The 16,024-nt window shown below is 49.7% G+C and overlaps 1 protein-coding gene across 1 annotated transcript in view; it reads left to right on the plus strand.

Moving 5' to 3' along the window:
• LOC308047465 (voltage-dependent N-type calcium channel subunit alpha-1B-like) overlaps positions 1-15,515 on the plus strand; it is a 270,800-nt gene extending 255,285 nt beyond the window's left edge. The window contains exons 39-48 of the mRNA XM_080355981.1: positions 1,320-1,428; positions 3,473-3,580; positions 4,813-4,925; positions 5,796-5,923; positions 7,026-7,152; positions 8,072-8,182; positions 10,066-10,101; positions 12,418-12,625; positions 12,831-13,042; positions 14,640-15,515. Coding sequence (XP_080212107.1) covers positions 1,320-1,428; positions 3,473-3,580; positions 4,813-4,925; positions 5,796-5,923; positions 7,026-7,152; positions 8,072-8,182; positions 10,066-10,101; positions 12,418-12,625; positions 12,831-13,042; positions 14,640-15,176 — 1,689 coding nt within the window. The 3' untranslated portion in view covers positions 15,177-15,515. The remainder of the gene's footprint in view (positions 1-1,319; positions 1,429-3,472; positions 3,581-4,812; positions 4,926-5,795; positions 5,924-7,025; positions 7,153-8,071; positions 8,183-10,065; positions 10,102-12,417; positions 12,626-12,830; positions 13,043-14,639) is intronic.
• The last annotated feature ends 509 nt before the right edge of the window (positions 15,516-16,024 follow it).

Consider the following 16,024-nt stretch of genomic DNA (forward strand, 5'->3'; position numbering starts at 1 on the left):
TACTGTCATTGAATTATAAAGGCAGGAGACCCTTGGCTTTGATTTCCCTATCTCTGAGGCCTGTCACACGTGGAAGGTGACCTCTGGGCATGCTTTAAGAAAGCTCTTGGAGCTTACAATGGTTTGCCTCAGACTTCAGGAGATGGGGCAGGTTGTTGCACGAGTCCCTGCAGCGTGCAACAAGTTCTGAAGAAGCATAATAAGATAAATAAGGAGGATTTGGCTCCTCTGAATGTCAGCTCACTTCAGAGGCAGATGTTTTGCACTGGACCAGTGCCCTGTGCCTTCTCTCTGCCCACCACATGTCCTCTCTTGGGGGAACATTTTCTCCTTGGCTCGGAGAAGATCCCAGGGCTGGAGTCTGTCTTCTCTCAGGGCACCAAAATCATAGAATCATTTTGGTTGGAAAAGACCCTCAAGATCATTGAGTCCAACCATTCCCCCACCCCTGGCACTGCCCCATGTCCTGAGAACCTCATGTCCGTCTGTCCAGCCCTCCAGGGATGGTGACTCCAGCACTGCCCTGGGCAGCCTGTTCCAATGCCCCACAGCCTTTTCCAGGAATAACTTGTTCCCAAGATCCAATCAGCCTAAGGCAGCTCAGTTCATAGTTCTGGGAAACTGTGTCTTGGAGGTTTCTCTAAGCAGGCTGTGTACAAAATACATCCTCATGGGACGACTCTGGAGCCTGCAGAGCTGTTGTACAGTGCACTCAGGTGCCTCCTGTTGTCATTGTCACCAACAGTGCCTTCCTCACATCCTGCTCACTGACAAGGCCACCTGCACAGCTGGAAGAGTCACTTCTTTGGTGGAGCTGAATCCTTGAATGCAGGATGCAAATCCCTCATCATCTTAAATGGTGCCAAGTCCCATTTATTTCTGTCGCTCCTGTTGCAGAGGCAGAATAGAGGTGAAGGAAGCATGTGTAGGAAGGGATGGCAGAGGTGGCTCCATGGTTTCTCTCTCCTGAGCGGGCTGCTTTGGCACCAGCCACATCTGGAGGCTGCGGATGTAATTGGAGGCTGTCAGGAGTAGGGTACCAGGCTGTGAAATGGGGTGAGAACATTCAAACCGACTTCTTTTAGAAGAACTGTCCGGGTAGGATTGCAGTACAAATGTTGGCAAATCAGTTGTTTAACCACTAAAACTCCTGAAAAGGAGCTGACGTTTATATGGAGAAGATGTGTTTTAGCTCAGCGCACAAAAAGTTCTCACATGTTTGTAATCTGGCTATTTCTAAGGGCTCCAGCGGGGGGAAGGGGAGGATGGGGGGGGAGCATCCTGACCCCCACTCACAGCCACCATGTTTCTCTCCCCAGCGCCTGGTGCGGATGAACATGCCGATCTCACCTGAAGATTTAACCGTCCACTTCACGTCCACGCTGATGGCCCTGATCCGCACTGCCCTGGAAATCAAACTGGCCTCAGGTGAGAGGGAGGTGACGTTTCACAGCACATGTGGGCTCAAACCCCAACTTGGCTGTTGGCTTGGTGTCCTCCCCAAACCCCAGAAATCCTGCTCCAGGTGGAAATCCTATTTTTCTATTGCTTGCCAGTCACCTGCCTGCACCCAAGGACCAGGGAGCTTTGGGGACAGGCAACAGAGGGGTCCTGAGCATCGCTCTGCCTTTGGGGTGACTGTAATCTGTTCGACCTGGTGATGAGATGTGGGGAGCCTTGGTTACAGAATCTCTGTGCTTGATGCTGTATAACAGAAACAGGAGTTTCCATACCTCTTTTCTAGACTATTCCAGCACAAGGAAGAAACAACAGCCCTTCCTCTCCAGTTGCTGTCTGCTGGCAGCAAAGCAGCGGCTCCAAGTGCCATGAACCGCCTTCTGCCATGAGATAAAGTTTAAGTGTTTAATCAGGCATATGCTTGTCTTCCCAATTAAACATTGCAATGTAATAATATACACTGGCCTTTTCTCTGGGTCATTACACTGTTTAATCAGGCTGGCTGGGGTCAGAATCAAGGCATGACCAGGCAAAGCACCCTTGTACCCAATTTAAAAGCTAGCAGGAGGTAACAGTGTTCTTATGAGGGAAGGATGAGCAGGGTTAGGATGTTGTTCTTTCTTAAGTGGTTTTAGGCCAGCCCTTCAACTTCTCTATATTGATACCTCCCTCATACGTTGCTTAAACTTTGCCCTTGAGATGCTTTGGGGAGGTGCTGCTGGAAGAAGACAAAACGTTGAGGTCACTGGGACTCCCCTGGGGAGCGACACCCAGTATCAGATACTCATTTCTAAGGGTGAATTTAGGACTGTCTGGAATTTTAGGGCACAGCCTCTTATTTTAGTAAAAACCTCTAGATAAGGACAGCGAGAGTTTGTATTATTTTAAGACTCTGGTTACCTGTCAGCAATGATAATCCAAACAGTTTTTCAGTTGAAAAAGGCTCCCCCCACCCTTTTGACTGCTCACTGGAAGGGAACCAGACATCAGAGCTCAGCTGACAGTGCTGGATTCTTTCTAAGGTTGATATGTGCTGTGGCTTGTGAATTTTTGACCTATTTTGTTGTTAGGTGTTCTGTTTGAATAGGTTTCGGGTGCTACATTTAATTGAGTCTTTAGTGGGACTGACAGGCCCTTAATAAACACTCCCTAATGAGCCTCCATGTGGGAGTTCAAACCATGATGTAGCAGAGTACCCGGAGCCTCCTTCCATTACTTTTCTCTTAGAAAAATAATCTCTGTCATTCAGACGAACTACTTAATTGCCTACTGTGCTGTGCATTCATTTGGGAGCTACCCTGTTGGCTTACATCCACTTTAATCACTTTCCACCTGTATATTGAGACCTCACTTTGGTCATTTTAATAACACCGCTGTATTCAGCTCTTTCTGGTTTATATTGGGATATAGCAGCTGTTTGATGCTGCTGATACAGGAGAGTGCACCTCGTTGCCAAAACTTCGGCGAGAGTTGTTGGTAGAAAGGGTTTATAATCAGTCATGGCATTGCTCATAGTCCAGCACCTCAGACCAGGTCCTGAGAGGTGCTGCTGCTTTCTGCTGACACTGTCCAGCACCTGCAGTCAGGTAGAATAAGTCTAAGCTTAAGTTTAGGCCCCAAGTAACAGCAGAGGATCAGCAGGTTGAAGTGATGATGGTCCTGATGAGTTCATGGAGGAGGTCACCAATTCCCTTTGCAATGTAGAGTCACAGAATAGTTTGGGTCGAAGGGACCTTCCCAGCTCCCCCAGTGCCCCCCCTGCCATGAGCAGGGACATCTTCACCAGCTCAGGGTGCTCAGAGCCCCGTCCAGCCTGGCCTGGGATGTCTCCAGGGATGGGGCATCTACCACCTCTCTGGGCAACCCGTAGCTGGTGCCGCCTTGGTGCTCTGGAGAAGTGGGAGTTGGGAAATGCGTCCCCTGTGCTTGCTGTGCGAGTTGTGGTGTGTGCTGACAGGACAAGGGGTTTTCACTTTTCTTAATGTGCTCCTTTCTCTCCCCTCCCTTTCTGCAGGGGGTGTTAAACAGCACCAGTGTGACGCTGAGTTGAGAAAGGAGATCTCGCTGGTTTGGCCCAATCTGTCCCAGAAGACTCTGGATTTGCTGGTGCCTCCTCACAAACGTAAGTGGTTCATGGGGAAGCACCTACCCCATCCCAGCCACCCGAGAAGCCCATGGGGGGTTTGTCCCTCTGTGTCTGCGGTGTCCCCAGTCCCATCTGGGTGCACAGAGCATGCAGCAAAGAAACCCAGTGCAGGTCAGCATTTAGGGATCCCCTGTTCCCAGCCCACACCTCCGTGCCACAGCCACATGAGGCACAGGGAAGCTGAGGCCACATTTAGGCCTGTATTTCATTATGCTACAGTAGATTAGGAAAAAAAAAAACCAAAAAACACCAGCTCCATGAAGGGACTGATGCCCTGTGTGGCCTCTTTCAGAGCTTTTTTGTAGCTTTGGCTGCCTCCAGCCTGTGCATTATGGGACAGGAGAGCAACGTCTACCATCTAGGCTCCAGAAATACAGGAGAATAAAAATAAAGGTTTCAGAGAACTTACAGCATCAGAAGTGAGGCATTTTGGGGCTAAAGGCCTTTGTGTTACTTGATGTCCTGGGTGAACGTGCTGAGAAAATGGGAAGTTATTATCTTGATTGGCCAAGACAAGGGCTCTGGATTTCTGATTAATGAGAAACTGCGCAGAGCAATAAAGGCATTGTTAATTAAGAAAAACGAGGGAGCTGAGGAGGTGCAAATCAGTGGGTAGTGACTGCTTAAGTATTTTCCTTCCCTTCTCTCTTGATGCCTCAATATGTGCTGCTTTAACTCTTCGCTCAGCTGCCATGCAGGGAAGGGCTGGTAGCAAAGCTGTGAGAAAAGACATCTGGAAAGGCGAAATACTCTTTAAATGTCTATTAGCCCACTATGACCGAGGCGACTGTAATTCAAAGAAAAAGGAATAAGGCTTCTTTGTTGATAAAAAGCTGGCCATGGATCTGGTATTAATTTAGCAATTGTTGTGTCAGCAATCCTTACAATGCCACAGAGTTTTCGTGCCTGTCTTTTTTCTACATGGTCTCTGTGAACGTTTGAGAGCTAGAGATGGGCCATCCTCCTCCAATGGGGACGGCAGCAACAGGCAAAGCTCTGCAGAAATCTGTTGTAACCATTTGTTTTCTTCCCCCTACTTCTCTGTGTCTGTTTTGCCTCCTTATTTTAACATCTCCTCTCCTTTCTCCTTGTTTTTTATGCCTCTTTGTTGTTATTTCTTGTGGTTTTTTGACTTATTCTTCTCTTCTCCTGATCCTTTCCCCTTCCTCACCCAAACGTCTCTGCTGCGTTTCGCCCTCCTCCGGCAGCCGATGAGATGACCGTGGGGAAGGTCTACGCGGCGCTGATGATATTCGACTTCTACAAGCAGAACAAGAATAGCAGGGAACAAGTCCACCAGCCTGCCGGGGGCCTGTGCCAGGTACTCCGCCAAAATATGTTCTTCCCGCTCCTCCCTCTTGGGTAGTTTCTTCTCCAGCCTTGGGCAGCATCTCTTGTGAGAGTCACCAGCACGTTTCCTATAGAAAGTCTGGATGCTCGTCCAGGCTGGATTTGAAAACACTGTCTCAAAAACACCCAGATATTAGTAAAAAAAATATCTTGCAGTTGCCTTTTCCAGTAGGTCTGGAAAGATGCTTTCCAAAAAATGTCAAGAGATATTCAGCAGGCTAAGTCCTATTTGCAGAAATGGCCTAGGGATTGCGACACACCAAAAGATTTCTTTGGAACACCAAAGAATGGGTGAAAGCTGGTGCTAGTTTGGCTATAATGTGTTGAAGTTACTTTAGAAAATGGGAATGATTCGAAATCGTTTTGGTTCCAATAGATTTGAAAATTTTTGCAATTTCTTGAAAATATTCTCACCCAACTGGCTTGGGATTGAAACCCCAATGGTTTCTGATAGGACAGATACCCACTGATTTCATGATCATCCAGCTGATCTCCAGCTTGGGCTGTCTGTCTGTTTGTCTCACAGACAGGAGGCTGGAGCAGACCCAGGGACACAGTGGGCTGGCTGAATCTGCCACATCAGTGTATGAAATCCCTGCTGTGCCCTGGTGGTGGGGGAATACTTGTTAGAGGGAAGGGGGATTGCAGCAGAGCTGAGTGCAGCACTTGTCCTTCAGAGCCTCTTCCAGCCATGGGAAGGTTGGGATGTCCTGTCCTGTCCTTTCCGCTGGGCTGATCTTTCGAAGTGACAAATGGGCATTTTATTAACTAGAAAACATACTGCAGACTGTCTTCTCCATACACAGCTCTGTCTCTGACAACCTTTCCTTGTGCTTGGCAGCCTGGACCGGTGTCGCTCTTCCACCCCCTGAAGGCCACTTTGGAGCAGACCCAGCCGGCAGCATTCAGCAACGCCAAGGCGTTCCTCCGCCAGAAGAGCTCAGCCTCGCTCAACAACGGGGGCGCCTTGTAAGTACCCCCCGACCTCCCCACCAAAACTGTAACGCCAAGGGGGGACACACTGGCCGTAGACACCAACCCCAACCGCTGCTGGTTCAGTAGCTCTGCAGGTGGGAGCCCACAGCTGGTGACACCAAGACCAGCAGCCCCTTCATGCCATGGCTGGGACAGTTTCCTACCAAAATGTCTCCATGTGGCTTTGCTTCCTGCTGTGCCTCATGGGCAGCTATTTTTGTGGTGGTAGTGTTGGGTTCTCCGGAGCTACGTGTTTTCTTAATGGTCTCCTCTGCATTTTAATTGGAGAACTTTCCGTTGTGGCTGGTCTTAAGCGTGAGTTTACTTAGAGGAATTTGGGATCGTTCCAAAACAACTAAGCAAACACCAGCCACCAATACAGTGAGTTTTTTGGAGTAAAAAGGTCGTTGTGAACAAAAAAGTCCCTCAAGCTCATGGCTCTTGGTAACACCAAGAGCTTCTTGGGACTTTCCAGGACAGAATCTGGTTGGACAAAACAATTCCTCCACAGAGAGCTTCCCAAACGCTTGCAGTAACAGTGATCCCTAATCAATTCTCCATTTCCTGCTCTTTTTCAGGTCACTTTCCTCTGGGTGACAAGTGCTGTGGACTTTTAGTGATAGATATCTGAGGTTTCAGTGTCCCAAATGACCCTGATGGGGAAACTGACACCAGACTCAAGAGTTAAACCCAAGGCCATTTGTATCACTGTATATTCAGAGAACATACTTCAGTATTTGTTGGGCCAATGCCATTCAGGGCTATTAATCTAATGAGTCTGGCGTACATAATTTGCCCAAACTCCAGAATTCTCAATTTTTCTTTGCAGAACTTAAGCTGTAGAATTTTGCTTTCCTTAGTTACTGAAAAACAACCAACCAACCAACCATGTGTTGCCTGGTTTAACTTCTCTGTCGCTTGTGGGATCTTCAGGCTATATAGAAAGTGGCCCTGGCAAAACCCGGGGGACCTCATAGCTTCACCAGCTGGTGTGCCTACCCTGCAGCCAGTTTCACAAGTAGAACCTCAAAGGGTATCTGAGCGGTTTAGCTTTGACACAATAAGGTCAGTAAAATCCCTCTTTTCTTTCTGACAGGCCAGCCCCAGAGGGGGGGATCAAAGAGTCCAGTTCTTGGGGGACCCAACGCACCCAGGATGTGTTTTATGAAACCAGAACACCAGCTTTTGAACGAGGCCACTCAGAAGAAATCCCCATTGAACGGGTGGGTAAACAGGTGAAGACAGACTGAAATGCAGTAAATTTTAATAGGTATCTGGTTACATGCTTCCCTGAGAGCTGGAGAGGTCTTTTGCCCCTTGAGTCAAACATTGTTCTCTCTTACAATCCAAAGTTTGCTTGAATGTTATGGAAAAAATCCAAACCTGACAGATGTGTATGTGGACACGCTTTCCCTGGAATTAGGTGCCTGCTGCGATAGGTTACTTAGGGTTAGCATCTCCAAGTTGTCCCTTTGTCTCAGTCTCATTGTCATTAGTGTACAAACTCAGAGGAGAGGTCTCACAGGTCAGAGATGTGGAAGAGCTTGGCCCGTTCATGTCCTTGTTGAAGACAGCACTGTAGATAAAGTAAGCTCTTTCTTAGAAGCATAGAATCATTCTGATTGGAAAAGACCTCCAAGATCAAGTCCAACCGTTAACCCACCCCTGGCACTACCACATGTCCCTGAGAACCTCATGTCCGTCTGTCCAACCCTCCAGGGATGGTGACTCCAGCACTGCCCTGGGCAGCCTGTTCCAATGCCCCACAGCCCTTTGGGGAAGAAATTGTTCCCAGATCCAACCTCAACCTCCCCTGGCGCAACTTGAGGCCGTTTCCTCTGCTCCTGGTGCTTGTTCCTGGGGAGCAGAGCCCGACCCCCCTGGCTCCAAGCTCCTTTCAGGCAGTTCAGAGATCAGAAGGTCTCCCCTCAGCTCCTGTTCTCCAGCTGAACCCCCCAGGTCCCTCAGCCGCTCCCATCACACTTGTGCTCCAGATGCTTCACCAGCTCCGTTGACCTTCTCTAAATTCTCTCCCAGCTTCTCTTCACAGTTGAATTGAACTTAGCAGAAGCTTGCTCAAATGATGGCTTCAAAGCTGGTGTTCACATTCTTGCTACTGAAACCATTTCTTCTTTCTATCAGGTGGTAGAAATGAGAGAAATCAGCCCCACGCTTGCCAATGGAGAGCACCAACCAGGCCTGGAGAGCCAGGGGCGAGCGGCTTCCATGCCGCGCCTGGCTGCCGAAACTCAGGTGAGTGAGGAGACTTTTCTGGTGGTGGGAGATGGAGAGTGGGTCAGGAACTCAGTCTCTTCTCTCTGCTTGCTGTGTTGCTAGAAGTTATTTGTGAATATTTGTTTTAGAATATATTTGCTGAACCTGGAGACAAGTAACAAGCCTTTGTACTTGGATGGCAGGTATTCATAGAATCACAGAATGGCTTGGGTTGAAGGGACCTTCCCAGCTCCCCAGTGCCCCCCCTGCCATGAGCAGGGACATCTGCACCAGCTCAGGGTGCTCAGAGCCCCGTCCAGCCTGGCCTGGGATGTCTCCAGGGATGGTTCATCCACCACCTCTCTGGGCTGTTCCAGTGTAATAGATCCATGTGTAGACACAGTGTTTCCTCCATTTTATTTCTCCCTGGTGGCAGCAAAAAGCGACCCAGAGAAATCCCTCTGGCTGGACACCTACCCAAGAGTGTCTGTTCTCATTAACCAGGGGCAATACTGTTTGCCAGCCTGTATTCCTGAAGGCATAATTTTCCACCATCTATCGGGACAGCCAGCCAGGGCATGTTCCTGTGCCCTGGCTGTCAAAAAAGCTGGAGAAGTGCTGTGATTCTCTGTGATGAATGTAGTAGGCACAGAAAACACCAGGCAGCCTGTGCCTGGAAGGCTTCACTGAGACACTAAGCAGCCTCTCTGTTTTTTATTCTCTTCCCATAGTATTTAGCATAGACCATATTGTGACTTTGGTCAGTAAAATCTCGTTGAGGATTTCCCTTCTTTCAATTCTTGTAAAGAAACCTCTCCATTAGATTTGACTTTTACAGCAACCTGTGGACGCTCCTGATTGCATAGGGTGTCGTGGTTTATCCCCGATCATTTTTGGGCATTTCACATGTTCATTGCTAGCTCATTGTCCCAGATACTCCCCGGTCACTGTCCTGTGTATCAGAACATCTCACCACTTGTAGCTGCGTCTCTCATTCCAAGGGCCTGATCCATACACTCAGGAGTGAGCAGCCCGTGGGCTGTTCCCATTGCTCTCCATGGGAAGGAGAATGTGAAAGATATGCTGCACCCCAAAACTAAAAGCCTGTGTGCTGCAGATGCAGCAATAGCTCCCGCAGGTATCATCTCTTTGCTCATGTGCTCAGGCTGGTACAAGCTGCGTTTCATCGGCCAACAAAATTCCCAGCTGGCTGCAGAACCTGCAGTCTTTGTATTGGAGCTGGATTCTCCGTGTTATCAGGAGCACCACTCAACATGCTTAATAAATGAAACAGACCCCAAAGCAGAGCCATAGCCCCTCCCTTCCCCCTTCCCAGAACAATGTTGTCTTTTATTCCAGACCACAAGCAGCATCTCTTCTCCCAAGGCATGAGCCTTTCCTGGGGAAACTCCTCTGCATTGCAGCCAGATATTTGCAGACATGAGTTCCCCAGGACGCGGCTGCCCCACGTGAAAGCTGCTTAATCTCGTTATGAATCAGGCCCGTAATACCCGAGCAGATCTAACCTCATTTAATAATGCAATGTTTTGGTGGTTGTAGCTTCAGCTGAATAACCGATGTACTTTCTGTGTGTGTCTCCCCCTCCATCCCCTCCACCCTCCTTCTCACATGCTGCTTCTGCTCCCCTAAACTCTGAATTCTTTATAACTCTTATTTGCAATGCTTTCTGTTTCTGGATGTCTTCTTTTCTGTTTGCTTGTCATTCCTCTATCTTTTTATGTTCCACTTTTTAAAAAACCCCTTCTAATCTCACCTCTTCCCCCCTCTTTGCTGTCCTTCCCTGTCACCTCCCCTCCCTGGTCGTCATCGTGTCTGCTGCACATCTGCCGTGATGTCTGACACTGGCTGTACTGTGGGGCTGCTTCAAATAATGTCTCTCATCTTGTCCGAATTGTTTGCAGAGGAGCAAAGCACGGTCACCTGGGAGTTACCTAGCAGTATGTAGTTTGCACTAAGTTGTATCCTATTAAATTCATATTAAGAAATAATTAACCTTCCTTAACCCTTTACTTTCTCCCCTTCTCATTTGGAGTCCAATCTTGCACCGACGCAGCCGCTATCTCTTTCCACTTTGCCGCAGTCCCCTCGATCCACAGTTGCACGCCGCACGCTGTAACAGCAGGGACTTTTTGTTTGGTTTGCTTATTTCTTTGGTTTTTTTGTATGCCTTGTTGCACAGGAATTTAGGAAGTGAAAACAATTGGTTTGGTAATGAAAAAGCAGTTAGTAACTCTCGGAAGGGTTATGGTGTAGTCTCCCAAGGCTCGTGGGGAGGCTGTGTGTGCCCCGTGAACGTGACGAGAGCATTGTCAGGATTGATGGTAAGGGTATTCATCACTTTGCCGCTTCTCATTAGTGTCAATAGGGACTTTTGTCTTTGGAATAAGCACAAAACCAGGTCCAAAGTCCGAAGAGAAATGTTAATTTCTTATCACTTTGGCTGGTTTTTTTGTTGGGAAATTTCTGTTGCCTTCTTCCTGGCACTCCTATGTGGATTTTTGAAATCCGGATAAGTGTTTTTAGTGGGAAGTATTCTCACTTTTCACTCTTTTGCCCATCACACCATTCAGTTTACAGAACCTCTCTGCCTTCCTCCATCTTCAGGCTCAACAATAAGCAAGGAGGACAAATGTATAATTTCTTGCCCACAGAGCAAGGGCCACCAGAAGAGACAAACGCAGGACACCATGAGCCCAGGGATGTCCCGATGTCCCTGTGCCCCCCAAAACCAGCAGCATCTGCCTTGTGCCCCTGACAAACCTTCCAGCTCCACCACTCCGCCTTGCTCTGTGCTGGGAAGCACCAAAATTTGGGTAACTGCCTAGCAGGAGAGCACCAGACAAAAATTTAGCCCAGACTGCACCTTTGCACGGATGATAATCCACCTGCACCAGCCCGATGGGAGGCAGAGCGGTTCTTTCCACTCAAAATAAGGAGCAGAGCTGCGAAACAACTGGCTTGACGTTGTGCAAATAGCACGGGGCACCAGAGATCTGAATTGCAGGATAAGCAAATAAAATAGCATAGACAGTAAAAATAATACAGGGCTCTTTGGAAAGGTTACAGTGAACAAAGTAAATGTTCTGCAAGAAGCGTTGTTGGAGGCATGTATTGGATTGTGAATGAAACACGTGTAGGAGATGAGGGACCTGGGGATATCCTGAGCTGCTTTCCCATCAGGCTGGACCACTGTGCTCCAAGGTTGGTCCTCTGCCACCAGTTTTGATGCTGTGATGGACCAGGGAAGGCTCCAGAGGATGGATGAAGCTCTGTCTCCACCACAGAGCCAGCTGGAGGCCAGCAGAATGACAGAGAAGGACATGTGGGGATTGTCCTCATGTTCTGAGCTTTACCCCTGGGCAGTAGGGAAGGGAAAGGCTGTGTGAATAGCTGTCCTGCAGTCTTGGTTTCTGCAGAGCATCTTTGTGAGGTTTTGAGCCAAAAGGGAAGGGAGAAGCGTCTGGAGCTGTTGCTGGCCCAGGGACAGGACCCAGCAGTGCCCGTGTGAGACGGTGTTACTGTGCTCAGTGTCCAGATGTTTGGCCATAAATGATTTGAAAACAGCATTAGCAAACACCGATAGTCATTTTAGAGAAGTCGTGGTAGAATTGCAGGACACACACACTATCCTACTTGGCCCAGGCACAAGGGCTTCAAGGAGTGATGGTGGTTTAAATGTTTGATGTGAATTGTCTTCGATTGCAGGGAGATAGAAGTAATAATCTCTTGGTGCCTTGGCCTGTCCCTTGCCCACTTATTCTTGATTTTTATTCCCTCTCCATGTGATACCCAGCAGCGCTTTCCCGCTTTCCTCTTTGGAGTTGCTTTGGGATGACCTTGTGCCCTGAAGCAGCTTTAGGCGACACTGGTCTTGGAGAATCACCTTTGAGATGCTTGGCTGTTGTGCTGCCCTGTGCCCCTGCTCACCTCCTGGTGACTCCTGTGCCGCTGTGTTTGGTGTGACACGTTGCACATCGCTCTGCGCCCGTGGCACCTGCGGGTTGGCGCTCTGCTAGAAGTAAAGCCCATTTCAGCAAACCGAGATCACATTCGCTCCTCCACCTTTAGCACCACTCAATCTACCATCCCACAAGTCCTTCTGCCCATTCTAGTTACACCCAATTAACTATTTTCCTCCTTCCCCTCCTTGCCCCTTCCTCTTGCTGTAAAACCCTCCCCATGGTGGGAAGCGAGAGCCGAGCAGGGCGCAGCGCCAGCCCTCACTCTGCTCCATGTCTCCATCTGCCTTGCAGCCCATCCCGGACACGAGCCCCATGAAACGCTCCGTCTCCACGCTGACCCCGCAGCGGCCTCACCCCATGCACCTCTATGAGTACTCTTTGGAGCGCATGCCGCCGGAGCAAGGGCATCACCACCACCACCACCGCTGCCACCGGCGGAAAGAGAAGAAGCAGAAGTCCTTGGACAGGTCCCCCCATCAGCTGGCCGACGGAGAAGCTGGTAAGTGCTTTGCAAACAAGGATTTGTCCATCGTCCTCCTCTCTTTGTGATGCACAGCGGTCATTGGATGGGCTTTGGGGTCCTGTCTGCACGGACCTCCCATGTCTGCATGGACCTCTGTTGGACAAGCCCAACAAGACCTCCCTGGCCCATACTTGGGAGTTCCTCCCATGTTGGTGACTCCCAACCAATGTTCTTCTTTCAGTGGCCCAGTCTGGTGAGTCTTCTTCCAAGGACAAGAAGCAGGAACGTGGCCGATCCCAAGAGAGGAAGCAACACTCTTCTTCCTCCTCCGAAAAGCAGCGTTTCTACTCCTGCGACCGCTACGGCAGCCGGGACCGTTCTCAGCCCAAGTCTGCAGATCAGAGCAGACCCACCTCACCCAATGGAGGCCCAGAGCAAGGTCCACACAGACAGGTGAGGAGGTGCAGGGTGGGAAGAGAGCCCTAAGGTCTTCCAGGGATGTATGCACCTTTTCTATGTTTTGCTTAAAATAAAGGAGGCAGAACGGGGAAGGAAGGCCAGGCACTAGGAGGTAAAGCCTTTGAGGTCCTGCTTGGTACTTCACATCCAAGACACGGATGCAAATGTCACTTGGTGGCTCTTTAGCAGCCACCTGTAGAGTGAGGGACCCCACTGCCAAGGACACCCTTGCTCCCCATTTGAGCAGAGCAGCCGGGGAGATGGGGCTATGGGTCTAGAGCAGTAAGGCTGAAATGTGGGGGAAACAGAGAAAGGAGAGGGTGAAAATGAAAGAAGAGAAAGGCCAAGTCTTGCTTTCCAGGCTGTGAAAGATGGGAGGTGTTGGCCCAGCAGCAAATGCCACATCGGTCCCTGATGCTTGCAGAGCGGGGACTGCAGTGAGGGACACCTCCACTGCTCCCCAAAAAACATGGGGTTTGCATCTTCTTCTGATAGATAGGACACGGCTCATGGCAACTGCTGCTGAAATAGCCTCTGCACCCAGCACTGCCCGGCTTAGCCTCAAAACTCTGCTGCAAAATCCCAGCAAAACAGCACAAGCGTTGACTGACAGCCCAACGAGCAACAACCTGATGGTTTTTATAGGAAGGAAAAGCCGCTCTTTAAAAATTAAAGGTCTGGCCTCAAAACGTTAGGTCACAATAGGCTGAGGGGTTTTTAAAACACACTCACAGGGCTATTCATGTGCTGCCCTGGGAGAATGGAAACAGAAATGCCAAAACAAGGGCCTGTCCCTCTCACTCACGGCATTTTTTAATTTGCTGTAGCTTAGCTCACTCCCACATGTTTCTATTAGTAACTCTGGAAGCTGCCAGACTTCTATAACATTCAAAAATCCAATGTCTGATATTAAAGAGAAAGTGAACAATTTTTCTTTAAGGAACCCTCTTGTTAAAGTTACAGCACACCCAAAAAGCTTGGGTTTTTTTTTCAGAAAGTGGCTATTTAATTAAAATACATTTCATTACCTAAAACTATCAAAAAATAGTCTGCCCCAAATCCTCCTTCAACATAACCCAATTTTGACTACAAAGATGCTCCCCAACATCAGCATTCACAACCATCGGGTGAAGTTCTGCCAAAATCCCCCCCAAAGCCAAGAGTGCTGTTTTGCAAAATTGTATTTGCAAAACAATAAAAGAAACCCCAAACATACCGTATGCTTTTGAGCTGCTCCCGCCTAGTTCAGGTAAGGCGCATGTCAAGCCCGTGTATGGTGTGGATGCCTTTCCTCCGGACAGTGTCCCCTTCTGTTGGAGTCCTACCAATGCTCTGATTGTTTCTGTTCTTATCTACTGCTTGCAGAACTTTAGTTCTCCAGCTCTTTACATCTCGTGTTGAATGACTTCTCAAGAACCTCCTCCCCCTAACTGTGCTTGTCTAAACTCTCTCTTTTTTGCTTTTCTTTCCTCTTGTGACTTGTCTCTCCCTCTTGTTGCTTCTCCTTCTGTTTGATACCTGCCTGCCTTTGTGTTTGTCTGGTGTTTCCCTTTTTTATTTTTTGATTTGCTTTGTTCCAATTTTTATGTAGGGCAGTGGTTCAGTTAATGGGAGCCCCTTGCTGTCGACATCTGGTGCTAGTACCCCATGCCGGGGCCGGAGGCAGCTCCCACAGACTCCACTGACCCCCCGCCCCAGCATCACTTACAAGACCGCTAACTCCTCGCCCGTGCACTTCACCAGTTTCCAAACCGGCCTCCCCACTTTCTCCCCGGGACGTCTGAGCCGTGGTTTATCCGAGCACAACGCGCTGCTGCGGGGGGACCAGCAGCCCACCCCGCCGGCGGTGGCCCGCATCAGCTCCGACCCCTACCTGGGCCACCGCGATGACGGTGACAGCCCCTACCGCGCCGTGCCGGAGGACACGCTCACCTTCGAGGAGGCGGTGGCCACCAACTCGGGACGCTCCTCAAGGACTTCTTATGTCTCCTCCTTGACCTCCCAGTCTCACCAGATCCGCAGGGTGCCCAACGGGTACCACTACACGCTGGGGCTCAACGCGGGCTCCGGGACTGGCACCAGAGGACGTAGCTACTACCACGAAGCCGACGAGGATGACTGGTGCTAGCGGCGTGGCGGAGCCCCTCGAGGTGTGCGCGTTTAAAATCGATGAGTTTTATCATCTGGAAGGCTGCGTGCTCCCACGCGCGCCGTGCCCGGGGCCGGAGGGACCCGCGGGGCAGCCCCCGATGCGAGAACTGCTCTGCCTCCGCTCCGGAGACGCTCCTGCAGCCCTTTTCCTTATTTTTCCCCTTTTCTTTTTCTTTTTTCTTTTTATTTTTCACTAGACAAACGGAGGAAGAAGGCTCCCTCCTTAGGGGGAGGGCAGCGGAGGGAGCGCATCTCTCTCCCCTCTCGCCCGCCTCCCGACTGCCTTGTCTAGTTCAAAGACACCAGATGCCAAATCCGCGACTCGTGCGAGAAGAGCGGTCCTGACCTTTGACGGCGGAAAAAACAACAGACTGTCGATCCTTTTCGCAGTTTTTGTTGGGCTATTTCTTAATTAATTTATTATTCTATTATTTTTTTCCCCGGTCAGGGTGGGAGTCGGGGGTTGCAAACACGCACGAACAAAGATCGCATCCGCGTTTTATCTCCTTCACCGCTAAGAGGAAAGAGAGAGGTACCCAAGAAACTGGAAGAGGAGAAACACCAACCAGAACAAAGGACGGTCCCTCGGGACTCGATGTTCAGCCCCAGCAAAGCTTTTCGGCGCAGCCAGGGACCCGTCTCCGCGCTGACCGAGGGCTCGGGCAGCCGGGACTCGGCTCGGACGCCGCTGCCGTGTTGAATCTGTTTTATTTAACTCACCACCACGTCGGGTCCTTCCCACTGACACACAATGAAGCCACAAGAGAGCTACTTTGTAAGGACTGTTTCCTTGCTGCTGAGACTTTTCTTTCTGTCCCCTCTCTC

This window comes from Nesoenas mayeri (assembly GCF_963082525.1).
Source record: "Nesoenas mayeri genome assembly, chromosome: 18".
Lineage (NCBI taxonomy): Eukaryota > Metazoa > Chordata > Aves > Columbiformes > Columbidae > Nesoenas > Nesoenas mayeri.